Source organism: Molossus molossus, unplaced genomic scaffold, assembly GCF_014108415.1.
Source record: "Molossus molossus isolate mMolMol1 unplaced genomic scaffold, mMolMol1.p scaffold_m16_p_21, whole genome shotgun sequence".
Taxonomy (NCBI): domain Eukaryota; kingdom Metazoa; phylum Chordata; class Mammalia; order Chiroptera; family Molossidae; genus Molossus; species Molossus molossus.
The window spans coordinates 24,066,718-24,081,922 of record NW_023425357.1 but is presented as its reverse complement, the minus strand read 5'-3'; the positions used below and the strand labels follow the sequence as shown (position 1 = coordinate 24,081,922).

General features: G+C 52.2%; 1 protein-coding gene across 1 annotated transcript in view; it reads left to right on the top strand.

Annotated features, from left to right (window-relative positions):
- The window catches only part of PLCG2 (phospholipase C gamma 2), a 143,522-nt gene that overhangs the window by 87,592 nt on the left and 40,725 nt on the right, over positions 1–15,205 (top strand). Inside the window, exons 16-22 of the mRNA XM_036276088.1 lie at positions 685–774; positions 1,372–1,547; positions 2,735–2,935; positions 4,119–4,238; positions 8,381–8,561; positions 9,482–9,553; positions 13,087–13,196. Of these exons, the coding sequence (XP_036131981.1) occupies positions 685–774; positions 1,372–1,547; positions 2,735–2,935; positions 4,119–4,238; positions 8,381–8,561; positions 9,482–9,553; positions 13,087–13,196 (950 nt within the window). The remainder of the gene's footprint in view (positions 1–684; positions 775–1,371; positions 1,548–2,734; positions 2,936–4,118; positions 4,239–8,380; positions 8,562–9,481; positions 9,554–13,086; positions 13,197–15,205) is intronic.

Here is a 15,205-nt window from a genome sequence, read left to right as displayed (position 1 = left end):
AAATGGTTAAAATTTATTTATTAAAATTTTTTTTCCCTTTATTGATTTTAGAGAGAGAGGAGGGGAGAGGGAGAGAGAGAGAAACATCAATGATAGAGAACATCGATTGGCCGCCTCCTGCACACCCCCCACTGGGGATTGGGCCCACAACCTGGGCATGTGCCCTGACCGGGAATCAAACCAGCAACCTCTTGGTGCATGGGTCAATGCTCAACCACTGAGCCACACTGGCTGGGCAAAAAATGGTTAAAATTTAGTTAAAGAAGTTACCAATGTTGAAGAAAGGGTCTTTAAACAAAATGGCTGAGAAATCCTGTAAGTCTTAAAAAGTGAATGAGATAGAAATAGATCCTCATGAGGGCATAAAAAACAATCTCCTCATCATTCATAAAGGTTTCAAATTAAATATGAAACAGAAATTTGATATTAAGTCATATCTACCCTTGGACACACTGAATAAAACAGTTCTGAAAATGCCAAAAGAAACCCCAAATAAGTAGATGTTTTAACAGAAATGTCTCGAAAGGGGATCGAATTCCGTGAAAGGACCATGAACGTCTATGAAAATGGGAAAGGTCAGCCTCCAGGGGGTGCTGGGGTCATGATGCCAGGCAGGGGCTTCGGTCTCCAGAGTCAACATGGTAGAGACTTTGGGGATACGTTAATGCTGATTTCACTCTCTAGAAATGGACTCGGCACTATTGTGCCATCGCCGACGCCAAGCTGTCCTTCAGCGACGACATTGAGCAGACCGCGGAAGAGGAGCTGCCCCAGGTAGGTGGAGACCTCTTAGACGGCTCCTGTCATCCTGTGGCCAGCAGGCCTGGGCATCCTCAGCCCAAGAGCTGGCTGCCTCTTTGAGTACCAAGGCCTCCCTGGCTCTTCTCTGATTGGCTAGCTGGCCCAGGGGCTTAGCCAATGAGGTTCGAGGGTCTTTCCTGCTCTTTGAAGGGCCTGATTGATATGTGCTCCCTTGGGGGAATGGAGGCATTTGGATATTTCGTCCAGTCCCACCCCTGGCTCTGTCCCCTCAGGCTGGTGACCATCTTTGGAACTGTTTATTGAGTGTATAGCTCCCAGGGCATTATGCCTGTCAGACTTCCTTTGCGATGGAGTGAGGGCTGTGCTGGGGACCCCTTCCCCTTGTCTCAGGACTCCAGGAGGCTACCGCAGGTGGGGGCTGTCTGGAGTGGGTTGGCAGGCAGGGGAGGGCAGTAGACATGTCTTCCCAGACCTCTTGGGGTGAGGGCCAGCTGAGACCAGCCTCTATCAGTTTCTAGTCCTCTGAGTCGGCCGTGAAGAGAGAGCAGTCTGGTGGTGCCGGGGGTCTGGTCCGGGTTTTCAGAAAGCCCTGTTCTCTCTGTGGTCCAGGACACGCCCCCCACAGAGCTGCATTTTGGAGAGAAGTGGTTCCACAAGAAGGTGGAGAAGAGGACGAGTGCCGAGAAGCTGTTGCAGGAATACTGCTCTGAGACCGGGGGCAAGGACGGGACCTTCTTGGTGCGGGAGAGCGAGACTTTCCCCAACGACTACACCCTGTCCTTCTGGTAATGGCCCTCTGCCCGGGGCAGGTCTGCCTCTCACAGCTGGTCAGGTGGGAGGCTGGGGGCCTGGGCTCGAACCCAGACTTCATTTAGTGAGCTGTGTGGGGCAGGACTTGGGTGAGGCTCAAAACACTCAGTCATCAAGATTAGTGGTATTTCAGTGCAATCTTAAAAAAAGTCAGAAGTAATGCAAAAAATATATATATATGGTGACCAAAATATCAACGTTTTTAATATAGACAGGGTCTAACTCTGCACTTAAGACAAGGTGACCTCATTCACCTTCCCCTAATCCCAGCCCTGGAACAGGTGAGAATTCTCTCAACCTCCTGGGTTTTCCCTCTCCTTGTCTCTGACATAGAGGTTCTAAAAGCAGGCTTATGAGTTGTCACGAGCTTTCCCATTCATTCACTCATTCACTCACTCACTCACTCACTCACTCAGCTGCGCCTCATTTATTAAAAGATATTTGTCGAGTGTTTGCTCAGTGGTAGGCACTGTGACTTAGCAGGGATCAGACGGTCTCTGTCCTGATGGAGATTAGTCGGGTGGGGAAGATGGACAATGAAAAGTAATCATGTAAATGACACGTAATGGTCATGGTGGTGAATGCAATGAGAACAATGCAGGACGTTAGGGGAGCTGACGTAATGTTGGGGGGCGGGGGTGGTCAGGGAAGACTTCCTGAAAGACGTGTTCGAATTGAGACCCGAAGGATGAACATTGTAACAACGTACAAATGGTCCTGGTAGCTCCCACCTTCCCACCATGTGCCAGGCAGCGTTCAGGCACATTTTGTGTGGGATCTTGTTGGATCCTCAGGACAGCTCTAAGAGGCAGACAGATACTGTTCTCACCCTTGTTTGACCACTGAGCTAATGATACAGAAGCTCGGAGGGGACAGGTCATGTGGCAGAGTCGGGATTTGAACCCAGGTCATCTGGCTCCAGAGTAGGAGTTACGTAGGTAGACGTGGGCAGTGGGTGGAGGAGGGAGGTGGAATGCTCTGGAATCCAGAAAAGGACCAGCCTGTGCTAAAGCCTGGGGGCTGTCGTAGGAGCAGAGGGAGGCCTGTGTGGCAGCACCTAGTGCCCGGCTCTCGGGGTCCCCGGCCTGCGCTGTCTAACACCCAGGGTGCAGGAAGGCTGGCCGGCCTGGCCGGGGCACTGATGTTGCCCTTCTGCCCGCAGGCGGTCCGGCCGGGTCCAGCACTGTCGGATCCGTTCCACCATGGAGGGCGGGACCATGAAGTACTACCTGACTGACAACCTCATGTTCACCAGCATCTACGCTCTCATCCAGCACTACCGTGAGACGCACCTGCGCTGCGCCGAGTTCGAGCTCCGGCTCACTGACCCCGTGCCCAACCCCAACCCCCACGAATCAAAGCCGTACGTGAGCCTGAGCTCTCGGGGGGTGGCACGTCCATGGGGTGAGCGGGGTGCAGACGCCCCTGCAGATTGTGTTCACCTGTCAGAAAAGCCAGCCTGGTGGGTGTGCTGATGCCCAGATTCCTCTGGGGTCTCTTCAAGTTCCCAAAGAGGCCACGGTTTCCAAATAACTCCTCCCCCTCCCTTTGGCCCCATTTCTTTCTTCTTCCTTCCTTCTACTTCATCGTCCTGGATCCCTGGGAGGTTAATTTTGGCTGGTGATGCCTTTCTATTGGCCAAAGATCATTGCTGTCTTTTGAAAGCAAACAAGGAAAAGATGATGGTGGAGGTTCCCCCATCACGTCTCGCCCGGTGCAGTGAGCATCGGGTGTACCTTGCAAAGGGTCAGCCAGTTCTGGAAACAGTCTTTCAGCAGGAGACTGGGCAGGTGCACATTCCTGGGAAAGCCGAGGAGCTCAGCAGCTCATTCCACTCCTGTCTGTATTCACATGCCTTGCCTTTCAAATGTGCTCTTTGGCCCTGGCCGGACTGGCTCAGCGGTTAGAGCATCAGTCTGCGGACCAAAGAGTGGTGGGTTCGATTCCATCAAGCGCACGTACCTCGGTTGTGGTTCAGTCCCAGGCCCTGGTTGGGGTCGTGTAGGAGGCAGCCACTCAATGTGTCTCTCTCACTTTGCTGTTTCTTTCTCTCTCCCTCCGCTCCCTCCCAATCTCCCCCCCTCCCTCTCCTTCCCTCCCTCCCCCACCCTCCCTCCCTATCTGAAAATAGATGGAAAAATATCTTCGGGTGAGGATTAAAAAAATGAAATAAAATAAAATGTGCTATTTCACCTCTTTAAAAGTAATCAAAGACCAGCTACACAAAGAAACCAGTCTAAAATGCTAATCCTGGTATTCTTTGCCTTCGATTATCCCGGCAGCCTTGGATACTGGCCTTTCAGGGTTAGGCAGGTGGGGGTAACGACTGCTTGACCTATTCTCTTGGGTTTCAAACGGCCCCGCTGCACGAACGTTGCACCCGCGTGACGTCGTGGTGGTCGTTTGAGAACTGCCGTCTTCAGAGGCGTTTTGGACGGGAGGCCCACGGATCTATCTCCCCAGCGGTTTCTGGGGCCCTATTTCAGGCATCCCCAAGCCCATTGGTTCCCCCCCTCACGGGCCGGTTTCCCAACCCCGTGCTGCAGGTGGTACTACGACGGGCTGAGCCGCGGAGAAGCGGAGGACATGCTGATGAGGGTTCCCCGGGACGGCGCCTTCCTCATCCGGAAGCGGGAGGGTAGCGACTCCTACGCCATCACCTTCAGGTAAGCTGTGCGTGCCCTCTGGAGGCGGCGTAGGGAGGCCAGGTGTGGAGAACAAGGGGGAACGGCAGCCGGACGTTTAGCTCAGTGTTCTCTCCCTGCAGGGCCAACGATAATGATGGCAATAAGATAACGAAAGCAGCCTGCATTAATATGTGCTGGCCCTGTGCTGGGCCTGGTCTGTATGCTTAACAGTCTATGACCAGGAGGAACGGAGGCACAGAGAGGTTAAGGAACGTGCTGAAACGCGCAGCCAGTACGTAGCGGGGCTGGGCTGGGAGCCTGGGCATGTCCGGCAGCCCAGAGCAGTGACGCTGTAGATCTGATGTCCTCCCGGTTCCCTGCTGGTGGGGAGCCGCTTAGATCAACCATCTCTAGGACTGGGATTGTCCCCCCTAATTCCACCCCATGGCACCTGAGTCCTCCAGTCTCCACCAGTGACAGTGCTGGCGGCGGGGTTCAGACCCAGGTCATCACACGGTCCCTCTGTGCTCCCAGCCCCAGCGGGCTCTCGCTGATGCGAACAGAAGGCCGGCCACTGTAGGAGTTCCTGGCCGATGTCCCAGACACTGGGCCGTCTTGGAGGCTTCATCTGGTTCAGTCCTTCATTGTAGCGACGAGGGGTAGATCTGGTTGTTACCAGTGAGGACCTGGACGCCCAGAGAGGTGAAGTGAGCTGCCTAGAGCCACACAGCCTCGTCCTGGGCCGAGCCAGGCTTTCAGACTCGGGCCGATCACCTCCGAAGCCTGCACTCTTCACTGGGAGGCCTCCAGCAAGAACCCCTCAGGCGGGTGGGATCGGGCCTGTGGCTGTCTTGCTTGACCCGCAGGGTGATGTTAAAAACTGAGAAGTCTCACTTGGAAATTCAGATGGTTTCTTAGGAAGAATGGGAGGTGGTGGCAGCTCTGGGCCCTGTCCCCCCGTGGTGATGGGGGTTACCAGCTGGCAGCAGGGGCCCTGGTGTGCCCAGGCTGCTCCTGTTCCTTCTAGTCCCCTTGCCCTGGCCCCTCCCCTTGGTTACTCTGCCTGGCTGCCCCCTTCTGCCCATTATTCCTGGGGCAGGGCAAGGGGGAGGTTGTCATGATCACCGCTGTTTCCCGAGGACCCACTCTGCTGGCTTCAGACAGCGGAGCTCTTCTGTGATTTGTGCTGCCAACAGGGAGCCCTGGGCTGCTTGGCGTTTATGCCTTGACCTTTGCTCTTAACCCCAAAGCTCCTAATGGTGCCTCCTCTGCCCGGATGGGAACTAGGCTGGTTTGGTTGAAAAAGCCACTCTGCTGGGTGTCGGGGATCATGTTGTAGACCTGTTGGTCAGAATGCTGTTGAGGGCAAGTAACAGAAACCAAAGTCAGTCCGTGGCTGAGACAGCCAGAATGGGTGGGACGTGTTGGCCGCAGCTGAGATGCTCCGAGGGCCTGGTGCAGGCCTCCCTGCGGGTCTGCGGGGGCTGCTGGGCGTCACAGTGCTCCTCCCCAGGGCTCCCTCCTCAGGCGGCTTCACCTTGGGGCGCCAGGACAGTGTCCGACAGAAGGGACGAGTCCTGTGATATGCTCCCCCTGGACCCTGCTTGAGCTGGGCGCCATGATTCTGATTGGGCCCCTTCGAGCTGGCCGTGGGGTTGGGGTCACTTTATGGGAACCATGTAGATGAAGACGGGGTGAGGGGTCTCCAGACTGATGCTTGATTGATGTATGTCCCTCATTCTGGTTGCGTGTCTCTCCTCCCAAGAGATAGAGGCACCCCGAAAGCCGGAGATTTTCATCTCTGGGGATCAGTAAATGCTCGGTGAGCACCTGCTCCGTGCCGTCCCGCTGCTGGGCTCCAGAAGCACAGGAGGGATAAAGACAGGCCCACGGTCTGGTGCGGAGGAAGAGTCACACGACTCTCGAGTGTTCTTGCTTTTAACCAGTTTTCTCCTACCTCTCGTGGGCCAGAGGACAGCAGGCGGTCAGTCGGTGCTGGCTGGCTGGTCAGCGGCCAGGTCGGTTTCTGCGTCAGGAAGGCTCAGCCCGGCAGGTTGTGTGTCCGAGAGCAGGGAGGGAAGCGCTCTGCCCATCGCGTGGGACGGTGAACACCTGGCATCCACCCACTGTGTGCCTGTTGGGGGTCCTCAGTCATTGTCATCGTCCTGGCCCTGGACACACACTTGTTCAAACTCGTTCTGGTCAGGGTGTGGGGTGGACATCACTGTCCCTCGTTAGGAGTGGCCCTCTGGGAGGCCAGGCATGTAAACAGACGGCTGTAATGGGTGTGATAAGTGCCCCAGAGGTCAGGCAGGGCGATGGAATAGGCGTTCTAGGGGGACGGGGCTGGAGGGGCAGAGGGAGGACACAGGTCTGGGGGCTCTTCCCGCCCCCGCCCACCTGTAAGTGTGGAGTCCCTCTCCTGTGCCAGGCGCTGTTCGGGCCCCTGGGAGGACACTGGACTGGATTTCCACAGCAGCGCAGAAGCATCAGCTTCGAAGTCCTTGCGAAGAGAGGAAGTCATCGGCTGGGCGTGGAGGGTGGGAGGCGTCCCTTGGTGGGACGAGGGGCTTCTTGGTGAAGCTAAGCCCTCGGGACGTGGTGACCACTGACTTGTAGCAACACCCCCAGGACGCCTGAAGTCACTCATGCTCCAGCCCCGTTCCCGTCTCCCGCTCTTGCCCAGGGACGCTCGTTGTGTCCTGACCTTGGTTATGGTTTCCCAACCGTCCCTTTACTGAGCACCCTCTGGGTGCGGGACACATTGCAAAGGGCTCACCCTGGGTGGCCTGACGGACAGCAGCCCCGACACTGTCCAGGGGGCGGGAGCTGCGAGGCCCCCGCACTGGGGTGAGGAAACCGTTACCGAGGAAGAAACCGGGACCTGACCCACGCTCTTGACATCTTAGCGCCGCCCTGCCCGAGGGGGCTTTTGTAGAAAGCTTTTAAGTTTTTAATTGTAGAAATAGATTCTCCTTATGAAAAATTAAGGCGTTGCAGTGAAGGCCAACGCCCCTTGTGGTCCTGTTCACCTCAATCCATGTCCTGGTGGGAAGCAGAGTTTTCTAACGCGCCTCCGCCTAGACAAGAAATATTTGCACACGCGTGATCCGCCTGTGGAAAACCCATAGGGCCGTTTTGCGTGGGGGCAGTCTGTTCTGTTTTTTAAAAATATAGATGGGGTCTTACTATGGTTTTCTTCTGCATCTTGTTTTTCTACTCAGCAGTATGTCTTTTTAAAAAAAATATTAACATGTCACTAATAAGCTAGTGAAACTGAAGTCTTCTAGCCTTTTTTTTTTTTTAGGGCTTTTTGAAGAAATGACTTAAACAGGGTGTGTGTTTCAAAACCATAAAAAATGTCTCTGAGGTGCAGCAGTTTTTAAAAGATGAGTAGTTTGCCTGTAGTAACTGTGCTGTTAGACAGTTTTAATAAAAAGATGCTCCTGGCTATAAAGTTAAGGTCAAAACCTGTTTTCCCCAATGTTTCTATTCTTGCTGATAAAAGCTAGTGAGGCTGAGGAGTCTGTTCTGTTTTGGCCCCCCCGCCCCTGGCCTCTTGCTTCCAATGAGTGAGGAAATAAAATACTTATTTCCTTTTGGGGAAAAAAAATGACTTTGTTGCACCAGTTGGAGCATTTTTAGATAAGATTTAAGGATTGGGGCATGAAGTCCCAGAGTTCTAGAGTAGAGACTGGCAGACGTTTTCGGTAAAGGACCAGAGAAAATAAATACCTTAGGCCTTGCAGGCCACGTGTTCTCTGCTGCAGCTAATTCTGCCACTGCAGAGTGAACGCAGCCACAGGCAGTGTCTAGACAAGTGAACGCGGACGTGTTTCAATAAAACTTTATTTACAGAAGCGGGCTGGGGGCCGGATTTGGCCCGTGGGTCATAGTTTGCCAGCCTGATCTGGATGTTCCCAAAGTCGAGTCCTGTCGTGAGGGAGGAGGGAAAGGGCAAGAGGGGCTAGCTGGGGAGTCACTCGGCGGTATTTCTTCTGAACCTGTTCTGAAAAGACCCCCGGCATTGACTTCCATAGGCACCTTGAACCTGTTTGTTATGGGGTCCCCTGAGGATGGATAACTCGGTTGTTTCTAAGAGATGGGGACCGTGTGTTGTATCGCGGTTGCCTGGCTGCCGGGACCTCGGCGTCTCAGCCGCTTGTGGTCTTCCCCTCCAGGGCCAGGGGCAAGGTGAAGCACTGTCGCATCAACCGGGACGGCCGGCACTTCGTGCTGGGGACCTCCGCCTACTTCGAGAGCCTGGTGGAGCTCGTCAGCTACTACGAGAAGCACGCGCTGTACCGCAAGATGAAGCTGCGCTACCCCGTGACTCCCGAGCTCCTGGAGCGCTACAATATGGTAGGTGGCTGACCCATCCTTTGGTAGAATATCTCATCTGAGGTTATGGTTCATCGGTTCCTTCATTTAGCAAACCTTTGTTGAGCACTTACCATGTGTCTGAGGTGGCTCTAGTCCCGGGGATACAAAATCGAACACAGTGCGCAAAGACCCTGCCCTCAGGCTGCCTATAGTCTCGTGCTGGGGAGACAGGTAACGAAAGAGGCGAATTAAAAGGTATGCACAGAGCATTGCGAGACAGTGACAAGTGCTGTGGGGAAAAACAAACTGGGCAGGTGGATAAGTGGATTTGGGGTGATGCAAAGGGGGTGCAGTTCTCAGAGGTGGTCTGGGGAGATCTCACTGAGGAGGAGACATTTGAGCAGACGTTAGCAGGGCTGAAGGGGTCAGTCATGCAGCTATGTGGAAGAAGAACAGCAAGTGCAAAGGTCCTGAGGTGAGGATGTGCCTGGAGGTGCAGAGAGGAAGCCAGGGTGGCTGGAACTGAGTGAGCCAGGGCGGGGGTAGAACCTAATAAGATGGGGATAAATAGGGGACTGCATGGTGTAGGGCATTTGCCAATTTCCATGGTGTAAATGCTTCCACGGTGGCCGGTTTCAAGGGACCGACGTTGAATGCGGGTCAGGAAGAGACATCTATAGGCTCCAGCGCACTCAGGGTCTGTGTTTTTACGAAGGAGCACAGCGCCTTGCCCGTAGTGGGCCAGGATAGGGTCTTTCTCATTTTTGGATAAAGTTTCCAAGTTTTGGAAACTTTTTTATAGCTTCTTATTGTCTCTACCCTCAAGACATGAGTAAATTGAGGTTTTCTCTCTTCTACCAGAGGGCCGGAAACCACAAAGGCACCTGGAACCCTTGTTCTGTGTAAGGCCGCCCCAGGAGCACGGACAGTTCCATTTATGTTTCTCTGTTATTTTTCAGGAAAGAGATATAAACTCCCTGTATGACGTCAGCAGGATGTATGTGGATCCCAGTGAAATCAACCCTTCTATGGTACAGTCCTGATCTTTAATTCACACTATTTCCTGGTCACTAGATGGGCATCTCCCCACCCCCTGGTCATAATAGGGCCAGGGAACATTTCGGGAAACTTGTCCAAATAATATATATGTTTGACCTTTGTTCTTTTTAGAGGAAATGACGGTTGACAATATGACACCTAGTGTCAGGGAAGAGGTTAATAGAATTCCTTTTACATGCAGCCGTACCTTGCTCAAATTCTGAGGTTTGATGAATCACCTCTGGGCCATGCCGCTTCTAATTAAAAGTCTTTCAGATGTTTCTTGCTCACCATCGGACTTGGTGGTGTTTATAAATTCTGTCTGGTTCACTGACCTCCTTGCAGTGAGAACACTGTTTCATATTTCCCACCCCGGCTGGAGTATAATCTCATGCAGGTAGGGTTGGATTTTTTTTTTTCTTTCTTTATTGATTTTAGAGAGAGAGGAAGTGAGAGGGAGAGAGAGATAGAAACATTGATGAGAGAGAACATCGATCAGCTGCCTCCTGCATGCCCCCCACTGGGGATCAGGCCCACAACCGGGCCATGTGCCCTGACCGGGAATCGAACCAGTGACCTCCGGGTGCCCGGGTCAATGCCCAACCACTGAGCCACACTGGCCGAACGGGTTGGATTTTATTCTTAGCCGCCAGCTCCCCTCGCTCTGGTTTCATCTCAGATATAGTTTGAACCTGCGGTGAAAGCGGATGCGAATTCTCTGGGGCGGGCCCTCTGGCACACAGTTGGTACACATTTCTCTGTCAGCAAGAAGCCACGCTGGTGGGCTCTGGAGAAATCCAGACACAATTTATTATTATTATTATTATTATTATTTTAACTTCTAATCCTTGGCCAGTGGAAATCCCTTTCAGCGAGACATGAAGCCTTGACAAGTTGTCGGCACATGGAGCTGGGTGTGCGGAGTGCACGAGCCTGGTAGCGAAAGCTTTCGTGAGAAGTGGCGGATGCTTTGGTGATGAGAACGGCACGGCCTCGTGTCCGCCAGCTGTCGGGATGGTGGGGACCATGGTAAACCGAGAAACGCTCCGCCTGTCTCAAGGGCCGCCGCTCCCCAGGAGCAGTCTGCCGCTGCCTTTCAGAGAGCGGGCCAGGTCTTCTGATGTCTCAGCATAAACCATTAATTCGGATCTTTGTTTGGAATCTCCACGTTTTTTAATCCTGGCAACTCCGTTAAGTCGTGGAGAGAATCTTCCTATACTGGGTGAGCCAAGCAAAACATGACCGCGTGCTGCATTGGACTGCAGGGTGCCCAACTGAGGTGACCGCCAGGAAATAAAAGTATTACTATTACTGTGATTGAAAAATGATTATCACAATGCAAGAAGCATTTGGAAAACCAGAAAAACAACCGGTCCTGGTCGCACCATCCTGAGGCGGTGGCTTCTGCGTGTTTATTGGGTGTGCCGTCTCTTCCGGTCTTTGCATGTGTTTTCTTAGCTCTGCCCCCGTCAGTGGCCAGTTGGGTCACTTCTGGTCTTTGCTCTTCCAGTTAACCCTAAAGTGAACTCCTTCACGTGGGAGGCTTTGGGCGTCTTTTGCGTTATTTCCTTCGGATGAATTATTAGAACTGGAATGACTAGATCAAAGAGTAGCTAACATGTCAGTGACCACACATCAAGCACTGCTCTGAGCCCTTGACAGCTCAATCATCTTGCAGCAGCCCCACGCAGCGGGTACTGTTTTTGCACCCATTGTACAGATGGCGAAACCGAGGCACATAGAAGTTGAATAATTGCTGAGGTCACATAGTTAGGAAGGGGTGGAGGTGGAATTCCGACCCAGGCAGTCGGCTGCGAGGGGTGTGTCTTAGCCACGTTGAGTGCTGCTGCCTACTTGGCCATCCGATGGGTGTCTTGTTTCTGTGTAGTTCACGAGGGACCATCTGTCTGGCTGGAGACTTGCTCCTTTGGAAGCCATTATACGGCACCCTCACCTCCCCACGGGTGGTAGCGCCCTTGTGGCCTTGGAGCCTGGCAGTAACTGGTGCAGTTCGTGGGGAGAGGTGTGGCTCCGGTTCTTATATTTTGAAGCAAATGCGCAGGTAGAGCAGCCTCTGTTTGCAGGTGAGGGGACAAGGGCAGACCTGGTTAGCCTGGAAGTTCCTGTGGCAGAACTTGCAAGACCCAGATTAGATTGCTTCTTCTTTTTTTTTTTTTTTAATCCTCACCAGAGGAAATTTTTCTACTTTTTGTTCAGATAGAGTAGGAGGGAGAGAGAGAGAAACATCGATGTGAAAGGGACACATTGAGTGGCTGCCTCTCGCACGACCCAACAGGGCCAGGGATGAATCGCAACTGAGGTACGTGCCCTTAGTGAGAACTGAACCCGGGTCTCTCAGGACCGCAGGCCGACACTCTAACCGCTGAGCCAAACCGGTCAGGGCTAGATTGCTTCTTAAGGGACTCTATGAACTGTGGCAGTAACTCGTGTTATTTGATTCACCTCTGCATTCAGCCCCCTACCAGCTGTTGACCTTGGACAAGGATACTTCATCTCTGTACCTCAGTCTCCTCATCTGTAAAATGGGTGTAATAACACTGTTAAGGCTGTTGGGAAGATTAAAGGAGAGACTATTGATAAAAGGCCCAGAGCAGTGTTTTGAGTATAGTAAGCCCTTAATAAATGCTAGGCATTGTCTTTTTTGTCATTACATGCATTATCTCATTTAGTAGTCTTTAACAACCCTGTGACGCATGTCAAGTTTTAATTCCCATTTCCTAGACAGGGAAACAGAGGCTGGGGGCACCTCAAGGAACAGAGCGGTAATTTGAACTCACATTTGACCCCAGTCGCCTCTGCTCTAAGGAGCGGGTTATACTGGATTCCTTGTAAAAGCCTTTCGCATTTCCACGGGTGGGGGGAGGGGAAAGTTGCTGATGTAAACAGGTTTGACAGTTCCCGAGGTTTTCTGATGAACATTTCTTGCTGCGTGGGTATTCATTTTGCCATGGATTTGTGCTTGCCAAGCGAGCATTAAAACAAATTTCCTGAAGAAAAATTTTATCCTGAATAAGTTCTGGCGTACTTGTTTCTGCCAGTGCAGAGATCAGCTTTTGATGAATTTCATGAAGGAGTGCCTCGGTTACTCTTGCAAAATGTCAGTGTCCTGCAGGAGGCTGGTTAGGGGACCCCTGGCCTAGGCAAGTAGAGGTGATGGCCAGGAATGGCGCAGAGTTTGAACTTCTGGGAGGGTTGTTGAGTGTGGGCATGGAGGACTTCAGAGGTGGTTGTCGTGGCTTGATCTGAGAGGGATATCCTTTCGTTGTTTAGGAACTTGAGCAATGTTGGGTGACTCTGAGTTGCCCTCAGCTCTGACCAGGCCCGTCCCCATCCTTACTCCCTGGTGACTTTGTGAGGCTGTGGATCCTTCGCAATGCAAGAGCTTGGCCAGCAGATGGCACTGTAACCCTGGACTGAAGCCTCCTGCTCCCAAATGAGAACTAAATGTGTGCCAGTGAAGGCAGACCCCTCCCTCTGACCTTTTACTTTTTGTTTTCCCTGAAAGCCGCAGAGAACCGTGAAAGCTCTGTATGACTACAAAGCCAAGCAGAGTGATGAGCTGAGCTTCTGCCGCGGCGCCCTCATTCACAACGTCTCCAAGGAGCCTGGGGGCTGGTAAGGCGGGGCCGCTGGGTGGATGCACTGTACTGGTCATGTTTGGGTGGTGAGACACAAGTGCTGGCTGAGCACTGACCCCTTTTATCTGCGTGCTGAGCTGCTTTGACCTGTTCTACCTTCTCTGGGAAGTGGTTTGATGCATGCATGCTCTCTTCAGAACAGTGGATAAGCACTAATTATCATATTATAGCACATAACATATCCCATCATATTACATATTGGTTGTAATAGTAGCTACCATTTATTGTGGTCTTACTGTGTGCCAAGCACTGTGCTAATTGCTCTCGTACATCATCTAACCAAATCCTCATTACAACCCTGCGGAGCTATTACTGTGATTATCCCCACTTTGCAGATGTGGTGAATAAAGCTTTCCAAAGTTGCACAGCTACTAAGTAGCGCAGGCTTTTCCCATTATATAAGCCTGTGCATTATTTTAAATTCAAATTCTTATGCTATGGCGTAGTCCTGGGCCGATGAGGGTACATTTTAGGCCAAAGGTACCTGGTGTGCTAGGGTTTAGTTAGCTCTTCTCCTTTTTCATGTGGGAGGAAAAATTTGCTGCTCAGCCATAGGCTCCAGAGTATGTAGTTTTGTGGGGGTGATTTGTACCTTAGAGCAGTAAGAATTTGTTCATAACCATGAGCACTGGCAGAAATTCAAGCACCTCACAAGATCAGTGTCTCTTCTTCCCACAATATAACTGAACCTGCCCTAGAAGTTGGAATAGCAGCTCGAATCGAGTGCCTGTGTATCAAGCACTGTTTAAACACTTCATCGGAAAGAGCTCATTTAGTCCACACAGTGACCCTGGAAGGTTGGTTCTGTTGGTACCTGCACTTTACAGACAAGTAAACTGGCACAGAGAAGTACAGTAACTTGTCCAGGGTCACACAGCAGGCTGAGATTTGAGGTCAAGCCTTCTCATTTCAGAGCCCAGAGGTTTTCAAAGTTTTTTGTTTTTTTTTTTAAATTTGGAGAACCCCCTCTTCAACTCAGTTCTTACCTGGATCCCCCAGAGTCAGAAACAGATAACAGCAGAGTTATCTGTTGGAACCTGGGCTTGGAGCCCCCGTCTGGCCTCCCTGCCAATGTCTGTCTACCCCTCTGGAACCCCTAGAGCTCCTCCTCGTAAGACCCCGACCCCAGATTGCCAGCCACAGTGCTGTCCATCTGCCTCCCTCCAAAACGGAGCTTGACTTTCCCAAGATCCCTCCTGCTGAGCGGCACAGCCGGAATCCGGTCTCCCCCAGGCCCCAGCACCCCCCACTGTGCATTTGCACCCTGCTTCTGTTGAGGTCCCGGTTCTAACTGTGCAGGTGACTGACATCAAGTTGTGGGTAGAGCAACTGTGAGTAAACCACCCCGATGAGGTCCCCCCATTTCTCATCTCTCCAATGGCAATAGTGCCATCTAGTGGGATGCCTGTGTCAGACCCCCCCCCCCCCTTTTTGCATCCTCCCAAGCTGGTTACAGTGTAGCTGAGGGGACCAAATAATTTTTTTTGTCCAAACTGGACTGCATTTGAGAGTGAAGGGAATATTATTGTTACTAATTACACCTAGACAACAGGCATACATCACTCAGTTCTGGGCAAACAGTCACCCTGAATACAGCCAGCTTTTACCCGAGATGGGTCTGGAGAAGCGGAGGTGAACATGGCTTACAGCTGGGGAACCTGGATTTATATGAGGCCATGAGACGGTGGGTTTTCACTCTGCTCAGTCAAGTGAGCAAACATGAGTGAAGTGCTTTCCCATCACGCTGGGTACAGATTTGACCAAGATTAAGAAAGGTTTCATGTAGCGGGGAAAACGTGTGTAAGTTCAATATAAGATGTGAACTGCCCCGGGAGCACTCAGCCTAGGTGGCAGTCAGGGAAGGCTCCCTAGAAGAGGCACACTTGAGCTGAATCTTAAATGGATAGTAGGAGCAAGCTGGATGTGAAGGGCATGGGCCAAGGCATGAAAACTAGGCAGCATAGCTGGCACACAAGCTGAGTCATG